At 45.4% G+C, this 23,928-nt stretch overlaps 1 protein-coding gene across 1 annotated transcript in view; it reads right to left on the bottom strand.

The window, feature by feature from the left end:
- Positions 1-20,270, bottom strand: part of GPC4 (glypican 4) — a 100,232-nt gene extending 79,962 nt beyond the window's left edge. The window contains exon 1 of the mRNA XM_017658774.3: positions 19,603-20,270. Coding sequence (XP_017514263.1) covers positions 19,603-19,762 — 160 coding nt within the window. The 5' untranslated portion in view covers positions 19,763-20,270. The remainder of the gene's footprint in view (positions 1-19,602) is intronic.
- Between the last annotated feature and the right edge of the window lie 3,658 nt (positions 20,271-23,928).

A 23,928-nucleotide genomic window follows, 5' to 3' on the forward strand; every position in this document is an offset into this window, starting at 1 on the left:
AGCTGAGCAGGACATGCCACCTGACTTCAGGAAGCTTACAACCCAACCCTGTAGAGATAATAAAACCAATAGCCTATTTTAATGTAAGGTGAGTAGAATTTTCTTGAGTACTGAGACTGTATCTGGCTTATTCATTTTTATAGCCCTAGTAACTGACACTTAGCTGGTCACATAGATATTTAATAAATACAGAATGAATGAATGAACAATTCACTATTCTAATGTCCATTCACCCATTCATAACAAAATGCTATGGGGAAAGGGGGGAGATGTCCAACCATGGGATGGGTTATCAGAGAAAACAGGTGCTAAGGTCTAATGAGAAATGAGCAGAATTTTTAATCGGCAGAAGGAAGAACACATGGGCCATGGGGAGGAGGCGACACGGAGCTGTTCTTGGGGAACGAATAGCCTGACTTGGCTATATGTAGACAGAGTACAGGGTGTGGGAAGAGGGGGACATACTAGGAAGGAAGAAAAATGAGGGGGGAATAACCTATACCCCAGGCGACTATCATGACCATCAAATACATGTGGGCCAGTGCCACATACTGCTGCTGGGGTGATGGCCAGAGAGTCTATTCTGAACATAATGATTGATCATTTGAGTTTTATTTCGTGCAGGAGCAATTTAAAGAAAATGTGGACCAAGGAAGCACATCTGGATGTTAATGTCTTACTGTTTTAACTTTCCAAAGGAAGAATAGCCTGGTTCAAATTTCCACTCTGGGACGGTGCTCTGAGGCAAGGGTAGCAGGGTCTCTGTGGCCTTCCAGAAGTTGTGTGCAACATGCCAGGCACCAGGCAGGCAAGCAAGCCCTAATCATACCAGGGCTGAGGCAGACTGCACTTCCCAGCACCCTACTTCACGCATAGAAGCACACCCAAGCCACATTTCTCTGTAGAATCCAAGCTACAAGTGAGACACCTGCTTTCTCAAAGAGCTCCTTATTGTAGTTCTTCAACCTCATATCGCTTTTTCTAATCTTTTACAAAATGAGGTCTGTTTGACGCACGTCTGTTTGGCTAGAACCTGGGATGTGTATACTACCTCTCTCCCCGGCCCCCTCCCTAGTCTAAGTGCTTTCTTGCCTCCTCTCATCCATCTACTCTTCTTTCTTAATTAGCATACAGAAGAAATGTGCTTATTAACTACATTATTATCTAGCCTAAGACAAATAGGGATATGGTGACACATCGCCTATCTGGAACCTAAAAATAAGCCCCAAAGGCTGATCAGCCAGAAGTCCATGGCTGGAGTCCATGGGCTGGAGACACAGTAGAGGCCCTCCCCTCACAACCCATGTACACTGACTTGACACAGAGTTCTGATGAGCTTAATGCTATGGTTTCTAAGACCACAAGGGAAGCAGCCAAGAAAGAGGGACAGGAGTTGCTAAAAGCAGGCAAGCTGACAGCAGCACAGAATGGCAGCTGATGGCAGGGAAGGAGACAAAAACCATTCAGAAAGCTCACTTACCCAGAACTGCTCATTTCAAGGTTTTATTGTATTCAAGAATACATATGCAATAAGGAAAGGGCTTTCCTCATATTCCTCTTATATTTCCAGGTCATCTCATCAGCTCTCAACACATTTGCAGTGAAACACAGAATAACTGAGCCAGAAAGGATCTTAGCGATAAATTTAGTTCAACACCCTTATTTTACCAACACCAGGAGCAAGTCCCCGAGAGGACGACTTACTGAGTACGAGTGCCCATCACCCAGTTGGGCAGTGGTGCAGCAGGGAGCAAGGAGCAGCCCCAGGTTCCCTGACTCACAGCCCAAGGCTCTTTCTCCTGCCTAGCAGTGATGTTCATGTGCTGATGTTACCGTTTGTGCCCACTTACTGGAATGGGAAAAACAAACAAAAAATCAGCTTACAATCTAATTAAGTGCTGAAATTTAATAACTGGAAAGTAGCTTACAATTTCTGAAAAGGTCAGTAAAAGCAATTACAAAGTATATATATATATATTGTCAAGTTTCTAGAAACCCCCCTCCCTAATCAACTTTTCACTGTTGTTGTTGTTATGTGATCAGCTGCCTTCACTTATGAGACTGACATCTTCTTTAATATCAAGGCTCTGTAAGTTACAGTGAACTCCTAGAACAGCATGCAACAGGCACCCCTCATGACAGAAAGCTTTTTCGGCCTCAGCAGATGGCCTTCTTTCCATGCCGTCTTTGTTAACAACAGAGTTCTAGTACAAAAAGGCAATGTGAACTGCTTGCAGCTCCCGGCTTTCACCTTTAATGATCACTCTGTTTCCTCTCAAGAGGCCACTTGTAAGGCAGAACTGGGAGAGAATAAGAAAAGGGGGTCTGGACAAGAACTGCCTGGATCCCAAATCCTTTTAGTTAGGTACTGTCGTGGCTTTGGTTGTTTTTTATTGGTTAATTCTTTAAATCAGTTTGAACCTTACATCTTGTTCATAATTATTAACAGGCTTTCATCTGTGAAATGTTCTGTAGTCAGCAACACCACAAAAAAAAAAACGTTCATGTACACAGGGAGAGCATGGGGATCAGGAAACATTCTCCCACTTTTCTGCAAACCACCTGGATTACTGTGGAATTCTGGGCTGTGCACGTAAAACAAGAAACAAGTTGAACTGAAGGCTCAGGAAAGGGCAGCTGAAATTATGCAGAGTGAGGGGGGAAAGGTGGGATGAACTGTGAGGGGAGTCCAGTACCGGAGAGGAGATTCAATGCGGTACATACATAGTTCTAGCTCTTATAACATAAGGGTCCCACTAACCCTAGAAGTGACAATCTCGGGAAGCTCCCAACAACCAAAAGTTAAAAGAGGTAGAGTTATTTTAGTTGTAACAAAGCAGCACACCCTTCCAACAGTCAATCTACTATCCACCACAGTGGTAGAAACTAAAGACAGCACGGCTCTAAGGCAAATCAGAGCTATTGGGAGTATCTCTGGACACCAGGGTCCCTGGGACCACCTAAGACACGGGGCTCGCTTGGACCCTGTGGCTGATCCAAAGGGACAACTCCTCCTGATAAAGACACCTAGCTTTTGAATGATGTAGCACTCCTGTTCATTACAGGTAATTCATCTACCCACTTGCATCTTTTACATCCTGATTCTGTTCCCATAGAAGGTGCTTTGGTAAAAGGCAAAGCCCCAGAAATGGTCCTCAAAAGGGTACAGCTGTCTCCCAAGTGCAGGCCTTACTGGCAAACTCCTCTTTGAAGGCCCTATTGAGGAAAAAGAGCATAATAAGCCCTTGCCATTTGTCAGGCAGCCCCCAAAGCAGCAGCTAACCTCTCCCCTCTCCCCCCATGCCCCTCCCCCTGCACCCCACCCTTTAAGCACCTCTTTCACCAGCCACCTGTCAAAATAAAGCAAGCCAAGGAGCTTTCAAACACTGACACTGGAAAGAAGCCCTTGGATGATTTCTTTCCAGGACCTGTTGAAAGATAAAAGATGAAGCAGACAATTTAAAAGGCGAGACTGTACCGTCCCGATCACAAAGCTGAGAGCAGACAAACCGTGGAAGCCAATGACACAGGAAACGCCCTTTGACCAGGGACAGACATTAGGCATAGCAAAGTTATTTTCCATAAAGAATAAGAAGCTGAATTAAGCCATTTCACAACTAATAGTCATAAAATCTTCTCATTGTAAAAAAGTGGGAGGGGAGGGAGAATGATGGGTTATTACGAGCCCCTCCTTTTAGTAACAATGACACTGCTTTCTAGGAAGTTCTGTTTAGATGACAAATGTTTTAGGAAGGGTTTTGTTTGGGTTTTTCCCCTTGTTTTGTTTTTTAAAGCGGGACACACAGACATGTGGGAAACTGTCCTCCACTCAAAGGGCGGAAGAACCACAGAAGGCGGCACTGCCCTTTGAGCAACCAATTCGTACTCGCCTGCAGGTTTAAGCCCCCCTCCCACCAGCCAACAGTTCGTTTTCTGGGAATACTGCTGAACTAGAATTTTAGGAGCAAAAGTAGATGTAGGTCCCTGGCAAGGGCTCGAGAAGGTGCATCTGGGAAATGCTGGGGTAAAAAAAAGCAAAAACTGAACTCTTAGAGCTGACCAGGGTGAAATCTGAGATTTCTTCCCCTTTCCCTCTGCTGCAGACCCGGCACACACGAGCTCTGGCATGTGCTGTGGTCAGACTAGGCTTTCGACGCAAGGGAAATTGTTTCCTTCTCTTAAACCTTCTGCAGGTTAAAAAAAAAAAAAGAAAATGACCATAAAATTTAATTTAAGGAAGTTATTCAACAGAAGCCACACACAGAAATAAGGATGATCATTGTTGTGCTCAATACACAACCTGCACACACACACAAAGATGCATACCTACAAACCACCAGAAAGAACCTAAACGTCTCTACCTATGGGGTGCCTCAAATACATTACGGTACCTAAACAGGGAGTATTATGCAGCCATTTGAAAGCTAACTGTTAACAGAACTCTAGAAGCACTTTTCATGCTATGTTAAAAATGGCAGATCTACCAAATACGGGATACTATAATTAAAACCACATGAAACGTAGACGCATGAATAGGGATTGGACTGTGATATGCAAAGGATGTAGCAGTTACTCTTTATTATTGTGGTTATATCATCTTTTTCAACTGGAAAAAAATTTAACCTACCATAAACCATGATCTCTGGAGGCCAAATGACATGATGACAACTCTGAGTGCCAGGTACAAAGTCCTGAGAACAGAGCTGGGCAGGGCAGGGAGAAGGAAAAATGGCTCAAGATGCAGCAAAGATGCTGTCCAGATCCCCCACACAGTTTCAAGTCCTCCCCATGTAAAGTGGCTGCATCCCACAGGCGCTCACTTGCCCTGATGTACAACTCTTCCTGGTTTGCTGGCCACGCAGGTGGCTCTGTCTGCTGTCATCGTGGTGGTGTTAGCTACTGAACGCTCTGACTCAGAGACCAAGAGAGAGGAATTCACACACAAAAAGGAAGCATTTACTGATAAAGATGGGAAGAGTTTGATTCTCCAGACTGAAGAAACTACCATGGACCCAAATGCTTTGAGTTTCTCAAATGCTGTTTCTTTTGAGTTTTAAGGGCGATCAGCACAAGAAATGAAATCATGTTGATGACACAGATGATTATACTGTTTAACGTCTTTTACATAAGAACCTATATAATAAATTCTTTCTAGACTTAGCAACAAGAAACTGTCTTGCCTGAAGAACTGTTATGCTTCTTTTCATCAGACAAATGAGCAATGCCTAACACAAGTATGGCATCCTGTTTTACTCCTACTACCTGGAAGCCTACTGGTCAAGTGATGATGGCTTGTTCAATATAATAGTCTTGCTTTTAAAATTCCATCCTCCATGTATCTTTTTATTTTGTTTTTATAAAATGGATTAACCTCCAAATGCATTCAAGAAAAAGACCACTATTGAGTGCTCAGTAAATGCTAGTGTTGTTAAAATGACATTATCAATTATCACTATGACAGTAGGAATCTTACTGGATATGGATTAAATAATTTTAAGTAGGTAGGGTTTATATTACAATTAAATTTTTAAAACCTTGGAAGAAAATGACGTGACTTCTTCAAGTTTCAGGCCCTGCCAGATTTTTAAAAATTAAAAACATATGGTTGAAGAATTGGTCACTAGTTCCTTTCAAAACTGCACCCTAGATGTTTCAGGACCAACAGACTTCCATTAGTGAAGCAATTAGAGGCCTGAATGAATGCTAGTCTCTTCTTGGTTGTTTTTTGTTAATGGGAAAAAATTATCAATATTGACTGAGTAAACAAAATGAATAAAAATACTAGGAAAGAGGAGATGAGAAAGGTCCCGTCAGGCTTATAAATGAACTGTTTAAAAAGGAACAGGGGCACCATGTAAGAACTTATTCACTATGTAAGAATTCGTTCACCATGTAAGAACTTGTTCGTTATGCTTCAGAAGATTGGAGACTGACGAGAACTAGGCTTGAGATGGATTAATGATTGTGCATTGAGCACTGACCCCCCTATAAAGAATTTTATTGTTGTTAACAACCATTTGATCAATAAATATGAGAGATGCCCTCTCAAAAAAAAAAAAAAAGGAACAGGGGCACAAAGTCAGCTGCTTCAGCAGACACAATTCAGCACAACTAAGGAACATACTTCAGTTACTCCGACATTTTACATTTACCTGGAGTAAAATGCCCTTCTAGTCTTAGTCTTCCATATTTAAACTAATGACCGAAATTGTCCTTCATTTCAAAGAATGACTATCACAATTAAAATACTTTTTGGTACACTGTAATAGTCCCTTGGAAACTGTGTGCCGTTGGAGTAATACCTTCCTCAACAGGAGTGTATGCTGCTAAATAAAAAGTATTATACAAATTTAAGGTTTGACATAACTGATTGCACAGCCAGTAACTGTTGAAAAATGGTATAAAATTCCTGTACAACCAATTTTTGTTAAGGAAAATACTTAATACTTGAGGCAGTTTATATTTGGCAAAATGTAGACTCTAAATCTACTTTTCTTAAATGTCACCCCAGAAAGTCAGAGAGCACTAGTATAATACTCAAGCATACAGCACAGATTCAAAGACATTTCTGAAATGTAACTGTGCCAAATGCAATCAGTTGCCTGTATTCTTAGTGATCAGCTTGCATGCCTCTCACATTAAAAACACATCTCAATTTTGGGCTTGTTTTTCCTTTCTGCAAAATATGAAGATACAACAGCTGCTGGGACTTCAAGAAGGAAAACAAATACCCTGTCCTAACAGCAGAGTTGCCATTTAGACTCTCATGTTAATATGGTCAATTACAGAAATGCCTTCAATAAATCCGACTAATTGGAAGGAACATGGGCTGAATTACACAATATTTTTTAAGAAACAGACATCATTTTCAAACCAAGTAGGCGGTCCCAGCAACTCAAGCAACTTAGAGACCTACTTGACTGCACAAGTATTTGTAATTCACACAAGGGTTTCAATTAAAACGGTTGTTCCTGGGGTGTTGGATATGCTCTCCCCCTATGTAGGTTCAACATCTCCTAATATTGTATTTACACCCTTCATTTGCTAAGCAAACCCTTTCAGCATTGACCCAGGAGAGAGAAACTAGCTTGGTGCCTTCACTCGCCCAAAATCTCATTGTATTTTACTTCATTCTTGAGCTTAGAGCTCAGAAAATCGCAGAGCTCCAAACACTAAGAGGTTCCTAGTGAACATCGTACTTGGGTCTGCTTCAAAACTAAAAGCAGAGACAATCACTTCTCCCTAAACTTAAAGCAGGGTTTAGATAGCTAAGGAGTGGTTTGCCCTGAGATGACCACTTCATCTTAGCCCTCACCACGGGTACTTCGTATCATGGGAACAATCTGATTGATTAGACAAGAAATTAAATGCTTATTTCTGTTCTTAATCGGACAATTTATCTTTATAATAATGGCAAACCAATCTATAGTATTTAAAATAGGGCATATGCCATAATCTTCATATTTCAATTTGTATTTAAAATAGGATACACCTTAATCTGCAAGACCTGGCTTTCGCACATTAACATATTCACTGGGCTTTCCTACAGTGCAGTCAGTAAATAGGGAGCTTGGAGCTGCGGCCTTTGTTATTGCCGTGTAGTCTGCCCTCCTCACAGGAGTCTGCATTAGAAGATGGGTGAAAAGACTGGCCTGTAACCAGGAAACACTGGGAATAGTGGGATCTCATGACTGTTCATGTACCTCTAGGTAAAACTTCCAGGCATGTGAGGTCGTGCCTGTAGGTACGCCAAGCCCCAGAGCTCCTCATTAAGGCTTGGAATTTCTGACAACAAGCTAACAAAAATAGGGCCCTATTTTATCCACAGTATTTCATCCGAAATTCTGAAAAACATCAATTCTACTTCAATGTTTAAAAATAAACCAATTTAAAACATAGTCTTTCTAGAAATGGAGAAAAGCCTATCTGTAGAGCCATGCTGCATGGCTTATATCCTGTCTCCCTGGCCAGCCTCTGCAAGTGCTCCCCATGCCAGGGCCCACCTCTTCTCTTGGCAAGCTGTATACTTGGTCACTGGTAATAAAGGCTTGGGGAGGGGAGGGGAGGAATCCTGCTACCAACTGACAGGTGTATCTGGCCCATATTTCATTGAACCAGAGTACTATTATAATGATCACTGCTGGGCCAGAGGGCTTCATTTTGAGCCACTCACCATTCAGAAAAACTAGTTTTTCTGTGGTCTATGGAAATAAAAGTTGACACGGACCCTTCACAGAAACCAGAAGGCTCTGGTACTCATGGTTCTGGGGTGGGTCCTCTGCAGATCAATCCAAGAACAGAAAATAACAGTGCCAAGAGACAGGAGAGCTCACTTTGTATTTTCTGGTGCCCAATGCCCAAAATGATGGTCAAGTATACCAGAGACAGATGCTCCATGCAAACCTTGCTAACTTAGGCCCATCTGCCTTGCATTGCTCCAGAATTTCCCTCACGACCCATTAACAGAAAACAGACCCTGACCATTCAATTATCAAGGGGGGAGGCCTTGTGGTCATAAAGAGCACTACCCCTGGGAAATGAGAAGAGCCCCACAGGCCAAAGTACAGAGTCTACATGCTGAAGAAAACTATGCTTCAGCCTGATAATCATTCACCCACCCAAGACCAAGGGTTTCTCCTATTTACAAGGAGTACTCACTCATGCATTTATTCAGAAAACATGTTTTGAGTGCCAGGCAATGTGCTAGGTATTGGATATATATACAGGGCAGTGAATAAAAGAGGCCAAGTCCTTGCCCTAGGGTCAGATGTGAGAACCGCAAAGAAGAATAAAGCAGAAAGGGAGAGGGACAGAAGTATGTGTGTGTGTGCCAGAGGGTGTTCAGTTTCATGGAGAGAACAGGAGAGGCCTCTCCATTAAGGTGATAGGCAAAGCCAAGCCCTGACACATGTGAGGGAGTGACCCTTGCTGCTGCTATCTGAAGGCAGAGTGTTCTAGGTACTGAGATTAAGGGCAAAGGCCCCTCTGAGTGTGCCTGTTGTGCTCAATGAGAAACGGAGACCAACCCATGGAGAGGGGGCAGGGTGGAGATGACAGGAGGCAGGCTGGTGTGGGCTGGCATGGGAGATCAGGATTATAAACCCTGGCTTTCACTTTGGATGCCAAGGAGAACCACTGGAGCATTTTGAGCAGAGAAGCGATGATCTGCGTTTGTTTTAGCAGAATAAGATCAACAGGATTGCACTGGCCCAGTGCTGGAAACAGTCTGGTGGGGAGGAGGACGGGGGAGCAAGAGCCAGAGCAGAGAGCCTAGTTAGTGACAACTGCAATAATCCAGGGAGGAGGTGATGGGGGATGAGACAGGACAGCAGTTGTCAGTGTGGTAGAGGAGGGCAGATCCTGGATACATCTTGAAAGCAGAGCTCAAAGGTAGAGAGTATAAAAGAGCACCTCTACAGAAACATTTCCCACCTAGTCATCTAAATCTTTGTTGGGATCACAAGAAAATGGACACAGTCCCTTAATGTGGGTGGTTGTGATTTCATTTGCCCTCCCAACTTGAAAGACACAAGACCATCTTCTAAGATTGCCACACTGCTTAATAATCATCCACCTGCCACCACTACAGCCTTCTTTCCCGAGTATGTACAGGCCCATCAAACCCCCTGAAGGGGAAGCGAAAAAGTCAGTTTCAAACTGGGGACAGATAAGCAAAGCAGAGTATTAACCAACCAGCCAGCTGGGGGCATTGAGTTCGAATTCAGTTTCCAGTGAACCCACTGCCCTCCTCACCTTAAAAAAGGACTCTCCCCAGAACACAAAAAACTACTCCTCATCGTAGCCTCCAACATCCTATTCAGGGAGGGATTCGGAAAGAGTACTGCTAAAGTACACCAGTGAAAAGCGGTCTTGTTTTGCTTTTTAAAATCTTAGCATGGGGAAATAGTCTTCAATTAAGGCAATCTTAACAATAGTAGATAATAATTTGACTATAAATTGTAAGGAATGTAATGACTGCTTATTCTGGCACCACAGAAACAGGACTTTCTGTGAAGTGCCTGCCAAGAAAAATAAAACTCCCACTCAGACTGGACCATTGCAAGCAGTAACTGTGAACCACATGCTTTACACTGCTGTTTGCAAGGAGAGCGCTTTGTTTTTGTCTCTGACCAAACAACCAGACTGAAAATGCAATGGAGGCAAACCATGTGGTGGAAGAAAACAATAACTGAAGGAAAAAATATTCTGCGGCTTAATACTCGCCCGGAAGCCGACATCAAGGGTTTGGAGAAGGAAACCTCTACAGTCCAAAAGAAACCTCTTCCAGGCTGTTCCTGTAGACAGAAGCCCAACAATATGAGATATGGGCCCGCCTTCAAGAGGCTGGCGAGAGCCAAGTGACAAAGTAACTGTAAGAAGAAAGGATCAACGTGTAAAGAATGGCTGGGATGAAGCAGAGACCAGGTGACCCTGAGCTAAACTAGACAAGAGACAGCAATCCTGCCTCGGGCCAGACCTGGCCTTCCCGGGGATGGAGAGGGAAGTGAGCACCTGTAGGAGAGGCTGAAACAAGGAGAAAAGGCAGCCTCTCTTTTCTAAAAGCACCTCTGCATGTACAGCTGAGTTTCTGTTAATGTCTGGAATAGACAATAGCAGAAGCAAACATTTGTCTACCAGGATTAAAAAAACCACATCAAACACTTGGCTCCCACCACGAAGCCAGCCAAGAAGTAACACTACTTTCTAGGTTTGAAAAAAAAAAAAGATTCCTTTGCCCTTTCTTGCCTAGGCATCTAGGACTGATTGTATTAGAAATTTTGTAATAATGTAAATAGCTTAAAATGAAATTAAACAGGGTGAATAGAAATACTCCTAGAATTAATACAAAAGCCAAAAATCATGCTTCAGCTTATTTCTGAACCACAAAATTTCTCGAACACCTGCCATATGCCATGCAGTGTGACAGAAACCAGAGATACATGCTCTCTCAGGTCTAGCATGATCTGGCAAGAAGGGCTTTTTTCTTTTAATGTTCAAACATCCACATGGTCAGAGACAAGGGCCATCAAATGTGACCCCATCCTTAACATAGTACTCCTATCCTTCTAGGGTTTTAGTTACGGCTATACATTTGCTCAGTTTGGTACGTGTTTAAAAGGGGAACCGATATTCAAATATTTAAACCTGTCACCTAAAAGCCAGCTCTTGCCTCTTGTGACTTCAGGTCAGAATCGTGCCCTTGCCAGCTGAACATAGCAGGCGGGATGGTATTAGGAACTAAATCTAACTTGGATCTTCTAGAGGCCTTAGGAGAGAAGGTGCAGGAGAACAAAACCAACAACCAAAAGCTCTGAAGGGGATAAGCCACTGAATTACTAACATACTGTCTTTAACTTATTATTTTAAGAAAAGCACAAAGTGACATATAGGACTGACTCCTCATTGATCCGGCACTGTTGGGAAACTAGCTACTCTAAAAAGGCAAATGTTAACTTGCCTCACTTTCAAGATTTTTTTTATTTCCAAATACATCCACTCTTTCTAAAATATACTTTCTGAACATTTAAATCAGAGCATCAGCAAAAACAATTATTTAACACTGCCCTGAAATATACTAGTGAGCCTTCAAGGGTTACAGACATTACTCTGAGCATTCACTCCATCGTAAAAGGCCTCAAACCGCAGACATCAGCAAGTTCTGAGTTCTACTGTTTGGCTCCTGGCCTCCCCCATCCTGTTTGACTCCGTCATCTCTCATTTGTCCCAGATGTCAAGTCTTGCCTGTCTCTAAGACCATCCCTTCCCCTGACCCCTCCACTCCCCAATAAGCACAACTTGCTACTTCTAATCAGTCATGGACTGGGATGCCAGATAACCAAAGTATTTTATCTTCTCACCTTTAATCACTATCTACTTAATTTGAACGCAAGCATCACACAGCTTGATTCCCATTTTAAACCTGTTTGAATCCCCAGTGCCTCATATTCGGCTCTTGATAGAAGAGCTGTTCAATCAATGATTGTTCATGATAAATTTCTGAAGGCCTTTTCTCCAAGTAGAATGCATGGGCTTTATGACAGCTGTTTCCATCATTTAGCTTTTCTGCTTACTTCCACATTCCCAGCTGTGTTCTGGATGGTTGTGCAGGACAGAAGCCTAGGGATTTACTGTACTTCTATTTCTTGATAAGATACTTGAAGAGAATAAACACATGGCAAAGAGGACATTAAAGTAGGGGATAAAGAGACTTTTTATTTTACCAATGAAGAGAAAGACAAGAAATACCACCTAGCACACTGACACTTAACAAATGACAGCAAGGCTGGATTCCTTTCTAATTCTCTCTAAAGTACCCTCAATGGCCAAGTCTTATTTCTCTACCCTCCGCAAAGCATCAGTGGTTATGGCCTGTATTTGCATCTTGATTAAAACTTATTTTTTTCCAAGCTCGACAGACCTTCCTCTCAAATCCAAGTTGGCCAAAATTAAAACAAGCCTGCACTGAGTCTAAATTAAAGCTCTCTTCTGAGACAACACTTTGTGATGAAATTCCATTGAAAAATTTAGGAGCACAGTCTCAGAGATGGAAGGGACCTCCGAGGGCATCTAGGACAGTAGCTTTCAACCATGGCTGCTCATTAGAACCACTGGGGAGCTTTTAAAAATTACCATGACCTAGCCCCACTGCCAAAGTATGATTTAATCGGTCTGGGGTGGTGCCCAGGCATTAGATTTTAAAAGCTCTCCAGGTGGTTCTAATGTGTAGCCAGGGATGAGAATCCCTGATCTAATCCAGCTTTCTACCACCCCCACTCCCATTTTTCAGACAAAGGAGACAGAACTCACCAAAGGTAGCATACAACTCATTTGTCACAGAGCTAGGCTAGAACTGCTCTTTCAAGAAGCCATGTCCTCTCCATGTAAACTACTCTTATCTAGGGCAGTGGGATTTCTTCCTGTTATTTCCACTCACTAAACCACCACCCCTAACCTGTTAAAAGGTAAAGGCATTTTCTGAGTGTTCTTTGCCTTAGAAGTCCACTGTATAACTCTTGAAAATCCAAGTGATGTATCTATTATCTGCTTCCCTGTACCATTTGCTTCTTTTCCCTCAAAGAACTCTGGGAGATTAATCAGGCATGGCTTCCCCCTCAAGAAGCCATGTTGCTTTTTCCTCTGGTTAAGTTGGGCTCCCTTAGCCATCCTTCTCAACATTATCATCACATGGGCTTTCTTTCAAATCCCCTGCAAGGTTCACCTCCAGTTCTCTTTCAGCTCTCTTCATTTTCTAGTTTGTACCTGCCCTGCCATACCTCGTGGACTTCCCTCTTCCTGTGGCTTAAACCCTTTCCATTTTGTGAAAGATGGCTTTTTCCCTGAAGCAGCCTCTTTTCTCTGCCAGTTAGTCATGCCGGGTTCTTTTCTTCTTCCCCTAAGCAGCTGGTCTTTTTGATGTCTGGCACACATTTATCTGGGCTTCCAATAAGATGTTTTTACATAGTTTCCAGGCTTCCTGGAGGTTATTGACTTTTTTTTTTCAACTCTTCCATTCAATTTTTTTCCTAATTTCTAACATTTGTTAAGAGTTTCTTTTTCAAAAGTTGAATACCTGGCTGATGGATCTCTTTGATTTTTCTCTCCCACCAGATTGCTGAATTAAATACATCAGAACTTAAATATAATATTTCAAATTACCTCCAGGATGGAACTGCTTCGTGAATTTTCTGCACTTTTATGTTCTCTTTAAGTAAGCAACAGATGTTTAACTAAGTAGAATTGAAAATGCTAGTTCTTACCCATTTGTATTTTAGTGTGTCTGCTTATATAAAATATTCTGATATACTTAAGCCTGTGTTTAACCAAGTGGAATTGAAAATGCTAGTTCTTACCTGTTTGTATTTTAGTGTGTCTGCTTATATAAAATATTCTGATATACTTAAGCCTATGTTCTTTTTACTTGGTAAAGACAACAAACCTAAGATTTTATTTTAAAAGATAACTGATGTGCATTACACAGCTCTTTATACAGAATCCAAAGTGTTAAATTACCCTTCTAAATTTGCTTTAAGTTGCCTAAGCACAGAAGTCTCAATTGCTTGTTTCTTTAAACATATCTCAAAAACGGGGATGTGGGGGGACAGAATTCTGAGTCTTTCTGAAAAATTCCTATAGCACTCAGTTATGAATTAAGTAGTAAAGACAAGTACTCTCCCAGCAGAATGAAAACATTCTCCAAGTTATACCAACATATCATGGAGATTTACTCTAAATTTACTTCATTTAACTATGTTTAGATCCAAACGATTCCCAAGAGAGCAAGAGACCATGGGATGACAATCTATCATGAGGCAGTATAATCTCATTACAGCACTAGTATCCTGGCAGAGAATGTGATAGAATTATCTATGTCATCCTCCCCACCCCTGCACGTTTAACAAACATTGCATTAAGCTATCTCACTTGAACCTTGGGGCACACAGAACATTGGGAGCTGCCACCTCTGTCCTCAGGTTGCCGACAGGGAGGGGCACATGTGTGCCTGCACATACAGTCAAAACTAAAATACAAGACAGTTATGTGCAAAGACCATGGATGAGATTTAAGCAGGGAATTAGGAGGAAGAGGGCACATAACCGTGGGGAGTTCAGAAGTGACTCAAAGTATCATCTGAGATACCTGGAGCCAGTGAAGCCGCAGAGGAATGATTCCATGCACAGCAATGCTGTTAAAATGAAGCTGGCGATGTTCAGGATGGAATGGGAGGACAACCAGACAAGAGGCAGGTAGTTCAGTTAAGAACTATTTAAATAAAACGACCTTCTAACAGCTCTTCCTGCCTTTATTTCCCTTGCCTTCACAGCCCTTAACATGAAGGACCACTAGTTCTCTTCCTAACAGCCTAATGACATTCTAATCCTCCAAAACCATCACCGACTCCCCATGACCCGGGAAATATAATTTATATTCCTTCTACTGTCACCACCAGGTTGTCTATGTCTGCGTATAACACTTTGCCTGCAAAGGACATGACTGGATTCTATTACAGCATCAGAAAAGTGCCGTGATGATGGTCTTTTACTAGTTAGTTGATGGTCCTCTCATAGCTTGCATTTCTAAAGCCAGCCCTCTTTCTTTGGGAGTTGGGAAGGTACTTTGTCTTACTATCTGTACACAGCATAGACTATACTCTGAGTGAGATAAGACCTGGGTTTAAGTCCCACCTCCACTATTCACCAGCTGTGAGACTGGGCATGTTTCTAAATCCCTCTGAATCTCAGTTTCCTTGTCTGTAAATGGGGATGATGATAAGATGCAGATTAAGTTACTAATTCTGACTTCATAAGGTTGTTTTGGACTTTAAATGAGGCGATCAGGTAAAGTCCTTAGTAGGGCCAGGCCCAGAGAAAGCACTCAATAGTTATTAGCTCTTTTCATGAGGCCAAACTGCATTTTTCTGTGAACATGCATGGTAAGAACCTCAGCACTGAAACAGTTAATGTTCTTGGGGAGGCAGACTCACTTCCAACCAATTTAGTTAACACTGAGATTTAGTTAACACTGACTGACGTTGTTTCCCTTGTAGAGACAACAAAAAACTTCCTTTTCCATTTCTCTATTTAGTCTCCAGCTAATCCTGAAATTGCATGCAACCCAATGTGAGTCAAATAAAAAAGGAAAATAGTAATTATGCTGCATCAAGCATTTTATATTTGTTACATTCTAACTAGAGATTGAACTGCATAAGCCAGAACTTTTGCTAAGTTGTTTAAAGTATGTCCAGACCATTTCTTGGGACAACTTCTATGCTGACAGGCCCTGCGGCTCAGTTAGACTCTCTTCTCAACTGAAACACAGGGAGCCCAACAGATGATCCCAACGGAAGATCACAAGTTGTCTGCAAAATCCAACCCATCTACTTCAAGTGGCAACAAATACAAACCTGGAAGACATACAATGTCTTACATACAATAATGAATTCAGTATCATCAACTATTCCTACCTCTCTAACACACACATGCATTTTTCCATGTAATCCTAACATGGTTTACAGAATTCCCAGAATCCTTTGAGGCATACAGATGTGCATATGTATGTATGTGTCCACACAAGTGCATTGCTTGTGAACAGGAAACAAAAACTCATAACCACAACTATGACACCAAGTTGCCCCTGGTATCACTCAGTGTCACTATGGAAGGGACTTTTGGCAAGCATAAGAAAGCTTCTAACCAAGTGCCACAGTCTTAAGGACAATTTGAGATTAGACTAGTATTAAAATGCTAATTATCACATTAGCATTTACTCTGGCTTTGAGGGAAAGACAATGAAAACAGACTTTTAAATTTTTCATTACCATTAATACCACTTTTTTAAACTAGTGAACTAGCATTACCTAGTTACTACTCTACTCCCAATTTCCTTCTCCCTTGGAACTCTCTGGGCACTCCTTCTTCATCTGTACCACTCACATGGTACTTCTCACATACCATGCTGTATTCCAATGTGTGTGTATGGCTCATCTCCCTACTGCCTGGAAAGGTCCTGGTAACAGAGGCCCCTTCTGCCCTTCTTGCTGCCTCCACGATACCCAGCACATAATACTGCACACAGTAGGTGCTCCAAAAGGATACACCCATTGAATGCCAAACAAAACCTACGCTTTGTGTTAAATAAATATCCCTTTTGATCACGGCATCCAGGCTACACATTATTTGATAAGTACAGGGGTCAAGCAGATAGGCAATGCAGGACCTCAGTTGGAAGGCCCATCAGCATGACATACTCCCCAGCATCCTTGAGAGCACATCAAATTATCTTAATTACAATCTAAAAAGACTGAGACTCCTTAAGAACATGGAGTATTTCTTAAAGCTGTTCAAACCTCTAGAAGGCAAGTACAAGGCCATAGGGTCTAAAACCTTAAACTTGGGCTGAACACCCAGACCTTGTGACCCTTTGCCTGGAAAACCATCTTGGACTTTTTACATTTAGAAATAAAGATTCCCCTCCCACCCCACCCCACTGGGGAAAGTGCCTGGCAATTCATTCATTCAGACACAGCCTGAACCCAAATCACTGTACTGCCTCTGCTTCCCAAAATGACCAAAATTGTCTGAGGGTAGCCCAGGGAAGACAAGTCTAATATGTGCATGTGGAGCGGCCAGGGCGATGGTAAAGATTACCCCTGTTTCTATACTGGCCATCTAAAGGTATTTACTTGAGTCTGTCTGTGTTGTGACAGTGTCCTAGACTCAAATGAATGCCTCTAACACTCCACATTTTTCAGCCATTCAGTCATGCATTTTTGTTATTGTTGAAAGTGGTGCGAAATTGCACTGCATGAGCTGAAGTCCTTGGTGGTCTTCCAAGGATTCCAGCTAAAAAGGCACTTCCTTTGTTCCTCAGGAGAATGCAGTCCAGTAGGTCATTCAAAAGGGGAAAGAAAAGCAGCAGCCCTGGGAGGGAGACGAAGGACAAGACAAAAAGAATAAAATGTTTTGGGTGTGAGCACATTAGCTTCCATTTCCTGCTGCTGGTCACTAATAACTCTCCAATTTTGGGGGGCAAATGTCCTGACAGACATTTATGCAAAAATATTCCTCAGGTGTTTTCTAGGGGCCATGACAATCAAAGGGAACACCTAGCACACCCTTTGGAGCACAGTTCAAACTTCCTTTTTCCTGCGATGCTGGCTGGGGAAGATGCCCTGCCACTGCCAGCCAGCACAGAGCTTAGCTGGACAAAGTGGGGAGGGCAATTTCACAACCCACTCCGTCAATGCCGCCCGTCCATCTCAAAGACACATATTGTTCACATGAGCAGAAGATGAAAACTTGTCACGTTCCCATTAAGGGCATTGCTGCATCTATCCCTTCAAAATGTGAGAATGACAACTGTAACCTTCACGCCAATCATCTCCACTGGGCCAAGGACCAAACTGAGCAGGGCACAAAGACCCCAGGTCTGACCTGCGGAGCCCCCGAGCTTCAGAGGCTGCTGGTTCACTTCACTTTTTCTGGCTGGGCGGGAGGGAGAAGGGAAAGAAAGAGGGCTTTTCAGGGCTCTACAACCAATAAAATCGCGCCGCTGTGAGGACACACTTGAGCTCCCAAAAAGACAGGCAGCTCAAGGGCAAACACTCTCTAATCAGCAGCGTGCGAGCTACTTGATAACTGCCAAGGTGCAGGGGCTCCCAAGCTGCTCCAACCATTTCTTGGGTTCTATTTCTAGACAGATGCCCGTTACAGTCTACAAGTGTCCAGCGACTTCCCTCAATTACCTTTGTTATTTGTATGTAATTGATGACTGCACTTAATCTCCAAGGTTATTAATAGCCCTTTCAAAAAATGACCCCCAAGTCTTCCTAAGTGTTTGGAAGCGCCAGGTTGAAATTACCCTATTTCCTTTGCTGGCTGCCGGCCCCCCGCCCGCCCCACACGGGTGACCAGCACCGCGAGGCAAAGGCGCGCGCTCTGCTCACTTCCATGAAAGGTTCGGAATGGAGGCTTGGCCCCCGGGGCTCTAATCGCTCACTTCTCCGTTAGCTTACTCTGGCCAGCAGCCAGCTAGATTCGTGGTTCTTTCAGAACCCGCGGAGAGAACCGGCTACCTGCGCCGCCGCTGGCCCCAGCGCGGCCAGCGGGGCTGCGCGCAACAGTTGGCTTCTGCGAATGGGAAAGTGGGATCCGGAGGGAACCCGCCCGGCCAGGGCCGCCGGCCTCGCGAGGAGGGGTGAAGGGCGCCCGCCGGAAAGCTGCCTCCCCAGCCTTCCAAGGGCTTTCACAAACGCCCCACGCACCCTCCAGCGTCAAAACCCGGTGAGCTTTTTCACAGGCTACGGCGTCTCCATTTGCATAACCATCTCCAAACAGAGATTCAGGCTTCCTGTAATCCTTTCAAAGGTTTATAATTGAATGTGCAATTAACCCTCAAAATGAGGTGAGAAAAAAGAAAGGAGGGAAAAATACCCTTCTAGTCCAGCACCTTTCGGAAAGCAGGAGAGTTCCTAAAAGTCAGGGTTTAGACGGGTGGACAATCGTTTTCTTTTTAAAGGGGAGATCTAAGTCGCTCTAACTACAGAAACTCCTAATCCGCGTCAGCAGTGGAAGAGAGGCGGGGAGAGGGAGAGGGCTTCCAAAGAACATCGATGGAACATCAATGGAAGTTGCACGTTCTGCGCCCCCCGGAATCTGGCAAACTGTTTCCCCCACCAGTACCCCACTGGCGATTCTCACCCTCCACCCGGCCTGTAGTCACCCATACAATAAAGCGGGGAGCCCCGTAAGGAGTTCGACCCGGAAAAGTCGAAAGAGATGTTGACACGCACTTTGCGGGCCAGAGTCCTCTGGGGCTTCCTGGAATCGGCTAGACAGCGGCGGCGGCGGCGGAGAGGACGGTGGGAACAGAGCGCGCGAGTGCCACCGGGCAACTCGACGGCCCCCATCCACTTGCAGTCCCGAAGGCCGGCCGCGTTCGCGGGGACATTCTGCGCCGGGGTTCACTCTAGCGCTTGGTCGCCTGCCCATTTCTCCCCCTTGACTACCTGCGTCCCGCGCGGGGGAAGGCGGGGAGAGGGGCACACCACGGCCCCTTCTCCAGGGTGCCTGTCTCTGCGTTCACCTCCCGGGGGCTCCCACCTACCGTTGATCTCGTGCGTGGGGGCATCGTTCTTGTTGAAACCTTTGGACACGTACAGACGTCGCACTTCCGAGCAACTTTTCGACTTGAGCTCGGCAGCCAGTAGCGCGGCACTGAGGACGGCCAGAGTGCAGAGAAGCACGGGCAAGCGGAACCGTGCCATGGCGCGGGCCGGGGCGGACGCGCTCCCACCTTCGGACGGGCCGGAAAGTGGCGGGCGCGGGCCAAGGGGCGCGGAGTTGGGGGCTCGCGAGTGCAAAGGGCGGAGGTGAAGGAGGCGAGCAGTGGGAAGAGGGGACGCGGGGCGAAAAGTGAAGCTGGGCCTCGGCGCGTCAGGCAACGGTCCCCAGTGCCAGGCGCCCGGCCGGGGGAGGAGGAGGAGGAGGAGAAGAGAAGGAGGAGGAGGAGGAGGAGGGCGTGGAGGCGGCGCGCGGATCTAGGGAGCGGAGGCGCGGGCCGGTGACCTCGGGGCTCTGCGGGGCAGCGAGCGGGGCGAGCTGGCGGGCCGGCGGGACCGGGCTGTGGGGAGGGAGGTGGCAGGCGCCGCGGGAGCCGCGGAGGGTGTGGGCGACGGCGGCGGGCGCTCGCTGCGCGCTGCTCGGGCGGCCCGGCGTTGGTCCGCCCTCCCGGCTTGGCTCGGCTCGGCTCGGCTCCCTCTGCCCTCGGCCGCTTTGCTGCGCCCTCCGCAGCTCTGCCGCTGATTGACTGGCCGGCGTGCGCGGCGACGCTCGACAAACTTGGCCCAGCGGGCGGCACTCAGGGGGAGGGGGCGGGCGGCGGGGGTGGGGGGACAGGAGACAGGCGGGAGCACACAGAGCCGGGACGGGGGAAAACCTGGAAGCGGGGTTGGATCCGGAGCAGCTAAATCCACTTCCTAGGGGGCCGCACCCGGCGCGCGGCGCTCCCTCGCGTGACACGCCCCGCCGGGCTCCTCCTCTCCTCTCCTCCTCCTGGGAGGCGGGGGGGCTGCCCGCCGCCCCCCACCCATAGGCAATCGCAAACTTCGCGGTGAAAGGCCCAAGTCCTGAAGACCCAGCGGCTGCAGATTTGTCCTGAAGCCAACGTCCAAGACAGGCCCCCTGCTCTCGGCCACCTGACCCCGCTGCCCGCGGGCCAAAGCCGCTCGAAGCCCTCCAGCCTCGGTACCTGCTCCCCGACCCCCCACCCTCTGCCACGGCGCCCGCTGCAGGTTCCCAGGCCGGAGGGCGCTCCTAACCCGCCGGCTCCTGGCTCAGGAAAGGAAGGCGCTGACACGACTCGCATTGTATCGCTACAGACACTAGGGGCACTTGGGAAGCCGGGCTGGCCGTGTAGCCTCACCTGGCCTACTGAGACCTGCTTCACATCAAACGGTGCTCCTGGAATACCGACTTGTTACAAGCCCTGGCAGGCATTCTCCTCCCCTACCTCGTCCCCTTTCCCCACACAGTTTCTGCTACTACAAGTCTAACCAAACTCTGAAGCAGAGAAACCCCCCCAACCTCGAAGCGATGGGACAAAGTCAGGGTTGGTTCCAGAGACATTAATAACATTCTGGTCCCATTTCTCCTCCTGCCTATAGGGAAACAGGCCCAGAGAAAGGGAAGCAACTTGCTAGTAGGTCCAGCAACTTGGAGCGGGTCCAGAACCCTGGTGTGGGTTCCTGGGGCACATGGAATAAAGGTAACCTGGGACCCCCCAATTCCCCTCCACCCTCAAGCCTCTTGAGAGAGACTCAACCTCTCTCGAACCCAGTCTCCGCTTAGCCACCAGAAAACTGAAAAAAGGCGAGTCTTCCCACCTTCCAAGCTTTGTCAGATTCCATTAATGAGTGTTGTTGAAACTCCCAGGGCTCCTTTAATGAAGGGAACTGCGCAGACTGGGAACTTGTCATTATGGTTGTTATTGTTACAATCTGCCTTAAGAGGTTAGGGTGAGAAGTGCCTCAGACACCTCGGGAGTGTGCTGGGAACGGGGCAGATAAAAGGGGCTGGAACTTATTATTTGGCTAGACTCTGAATTCCCATAAAATTACGTAGGGTGAATATATGAACCATCATTACAGTTATCACCCTCACAGGGTTTGTTGAGACTTCCTCCACTGCTGTTCATAAACCACGTTGACATGGTTGGCTATGAAGAGCTGTAGAAACCAGGGTAGCTGTCATTTTGAATGCCCACTGCAAACTTTTCTACATTTTATTAACTCTTAGAGATCATCAGCATAAACAAACAGATTGTGACCAGTCTATAAGTGGGACTTAGAGTTTCCGTGGGTTGGCAGAACATCTAACTCTGAGCAACGAGGAGAGGAGTTTTTCCAAATATACAAACTCAACTACAGATGAGTTTCCTGCCATTCTAGAGGGACTTTCAAATAGACCATGTTGTCCTCAAGCTGATAACCATCAGGTCCTCAAGGCATTGCTACCTAGCGCTTAGCCCACGACTTTTAACTTTCATTGATTGATGCATTTACTTAAAGATGTTCTTTACCAAAGAGAATATGATCTGAGATGCAACCAACATTAATAATAAAATGAAATCCAGTGACCATGAGCGAGAAAAAAACACTCCCAAACCCCGAAGCGCACGTCAGAAAGCTTATTTTCACACCATGTCCAGGGGAAACTCATTCCTTGCCCCCCAATTTACTCCTGCTCTTCCTGTTCATATATTATTAACCAAAACTTGAGCCTCTTCCACCAGAAACAGTAACCTCTGGCTAGAAACGGATCTGGACAAGTCTGAACTTTACCACACAAGGCAGGCACCCCAGGTCCTGCTCAGAGGCTGCTCCCACTTCAAAGCCTCCTTTCATTTAAATACGAACAGGGTGAACAACTGGCAATCCATGAAACAAATACCATCCAGCTTCCCTTTTCAGATGGCCCGTAGCTCCTCCTTCCTCCTTCCACCCCCGCTCCAACTCTTCTCTTCGAGAAAGAGGCTCCTTAGCCAAAGAGACGCCTTAGTGGAGATGCACCTTCTCTGTGAATTCTCTGAACACCAAAAGATAGATTGGGGGCTGCATGTAGAATGCAAGCATCAACAACTCAGGATGATTAACCCTCACATAGCACTTTTGGGGCTTTTTTTATTGTGGTAAAATGCACAAACATGAAATGTACCATTTTAATCATTTTAAAGTGCACGACTCAGTGGCATTTAGTACATTCACAAGAGTGTACAACCATTACTGCTATTTTGTTCCAGAATATTTTCATCATTCCAAAAGGAAACCCCCTTAAGCAATTGAAGTCCAGTCCCTTCTGGAAACCCCTAATCTGCTTTCTGGCCTCTAGATTTGCCTGTTCTGGCCATTTCATATAAAAGTGAAATCAGGCAATGTGACTTTTGCTGTTGCTGCTTTCACTTATATTCGTGTTTTTAAGATGAATGTGGTAGCTTCCTTCCTTTACATGGCTGAATAGTCTTCCATTTTATGGATACACCACTTCTGGCTGTATAGTACTTAGTTTGCAAAGTGCTTCCAGGTGCACTCTCATACTCTTCGAAAATTGTAGTGTTTATAAAAGGAATAGATAAGCAAATTGGGTCTCAGTGAGGTCGTGTGGCTTGTCCACTACTACAGAGCTCTTGTGTGGCTGAACCAAGATTGAAAAATGTAAGGCCTCTGACTGAATCCCATGTGATTTTTTGGTTAGGAAGCCACAGTAGTCTGGGTCTCAGGGTCAGCAGTAAATGTGCAGGTACCCAGATCCTATAGAAGTCTCCCTGTTTCAGATTAATAAAAGCTCATTGGGCACCTGTTATGTGGCAGATGCTGATCAGCTGAAGAAGGAGGGGAGATATTCAAGCCAAAAGGAGTTTACACTTTACTCTGCTGGGTAAGAGTTTTATGCAAAGACTGACTTAGGTAGAATATACTTATGATATACTTGGTTTTCCCAGGTGAGGCATTTCTCCTGATACAGCCCTAGGAAACATTCTCCAGTGGGCAGAAAGTTCAAAGCACGTGCTCACTGCTGCTGTCCTACAAGCCAAGAACTAGTTGAGTCAGGTCCACTGTCTCAGCTTTGGGGGCACTTCTCTTGGCCTGCTGGGGAGCTGCCTTGGTTGCCAAATATGGGGATGAGGGATAGGATATGATTTCCTCCCTTGGGAAAGCTGGTTGTTCAGCAGCCCTCTAGTCTCTACCCTATCCAAACCATCCCCCCACCACAGCCATCAGAATGAGCCTTTGACAGCATCACTTGAAAAATGTACCCCCTGCTTAACCCTGCCCCCTCCCCCATGGACCCCATCGCTTTCCAGATCAATTCCCAAGTTGTTCGACAGATCTGAATCTTTGCTATTGGGCTGTAAGTGTACCCTACCAGCTTTCTT

Source organism: Manis javanica, chromosome X (assembly GCF_040802235.1).
Source record: "Manis javanica isolate MJ-LG chromosome X, MJ_LKY, whole genome shotgun sequence".
NCBI lineage: Eukaryota > Metazoa > Chordata > Mammalia > Pholidota > Manidae > Manis > Manis javanica.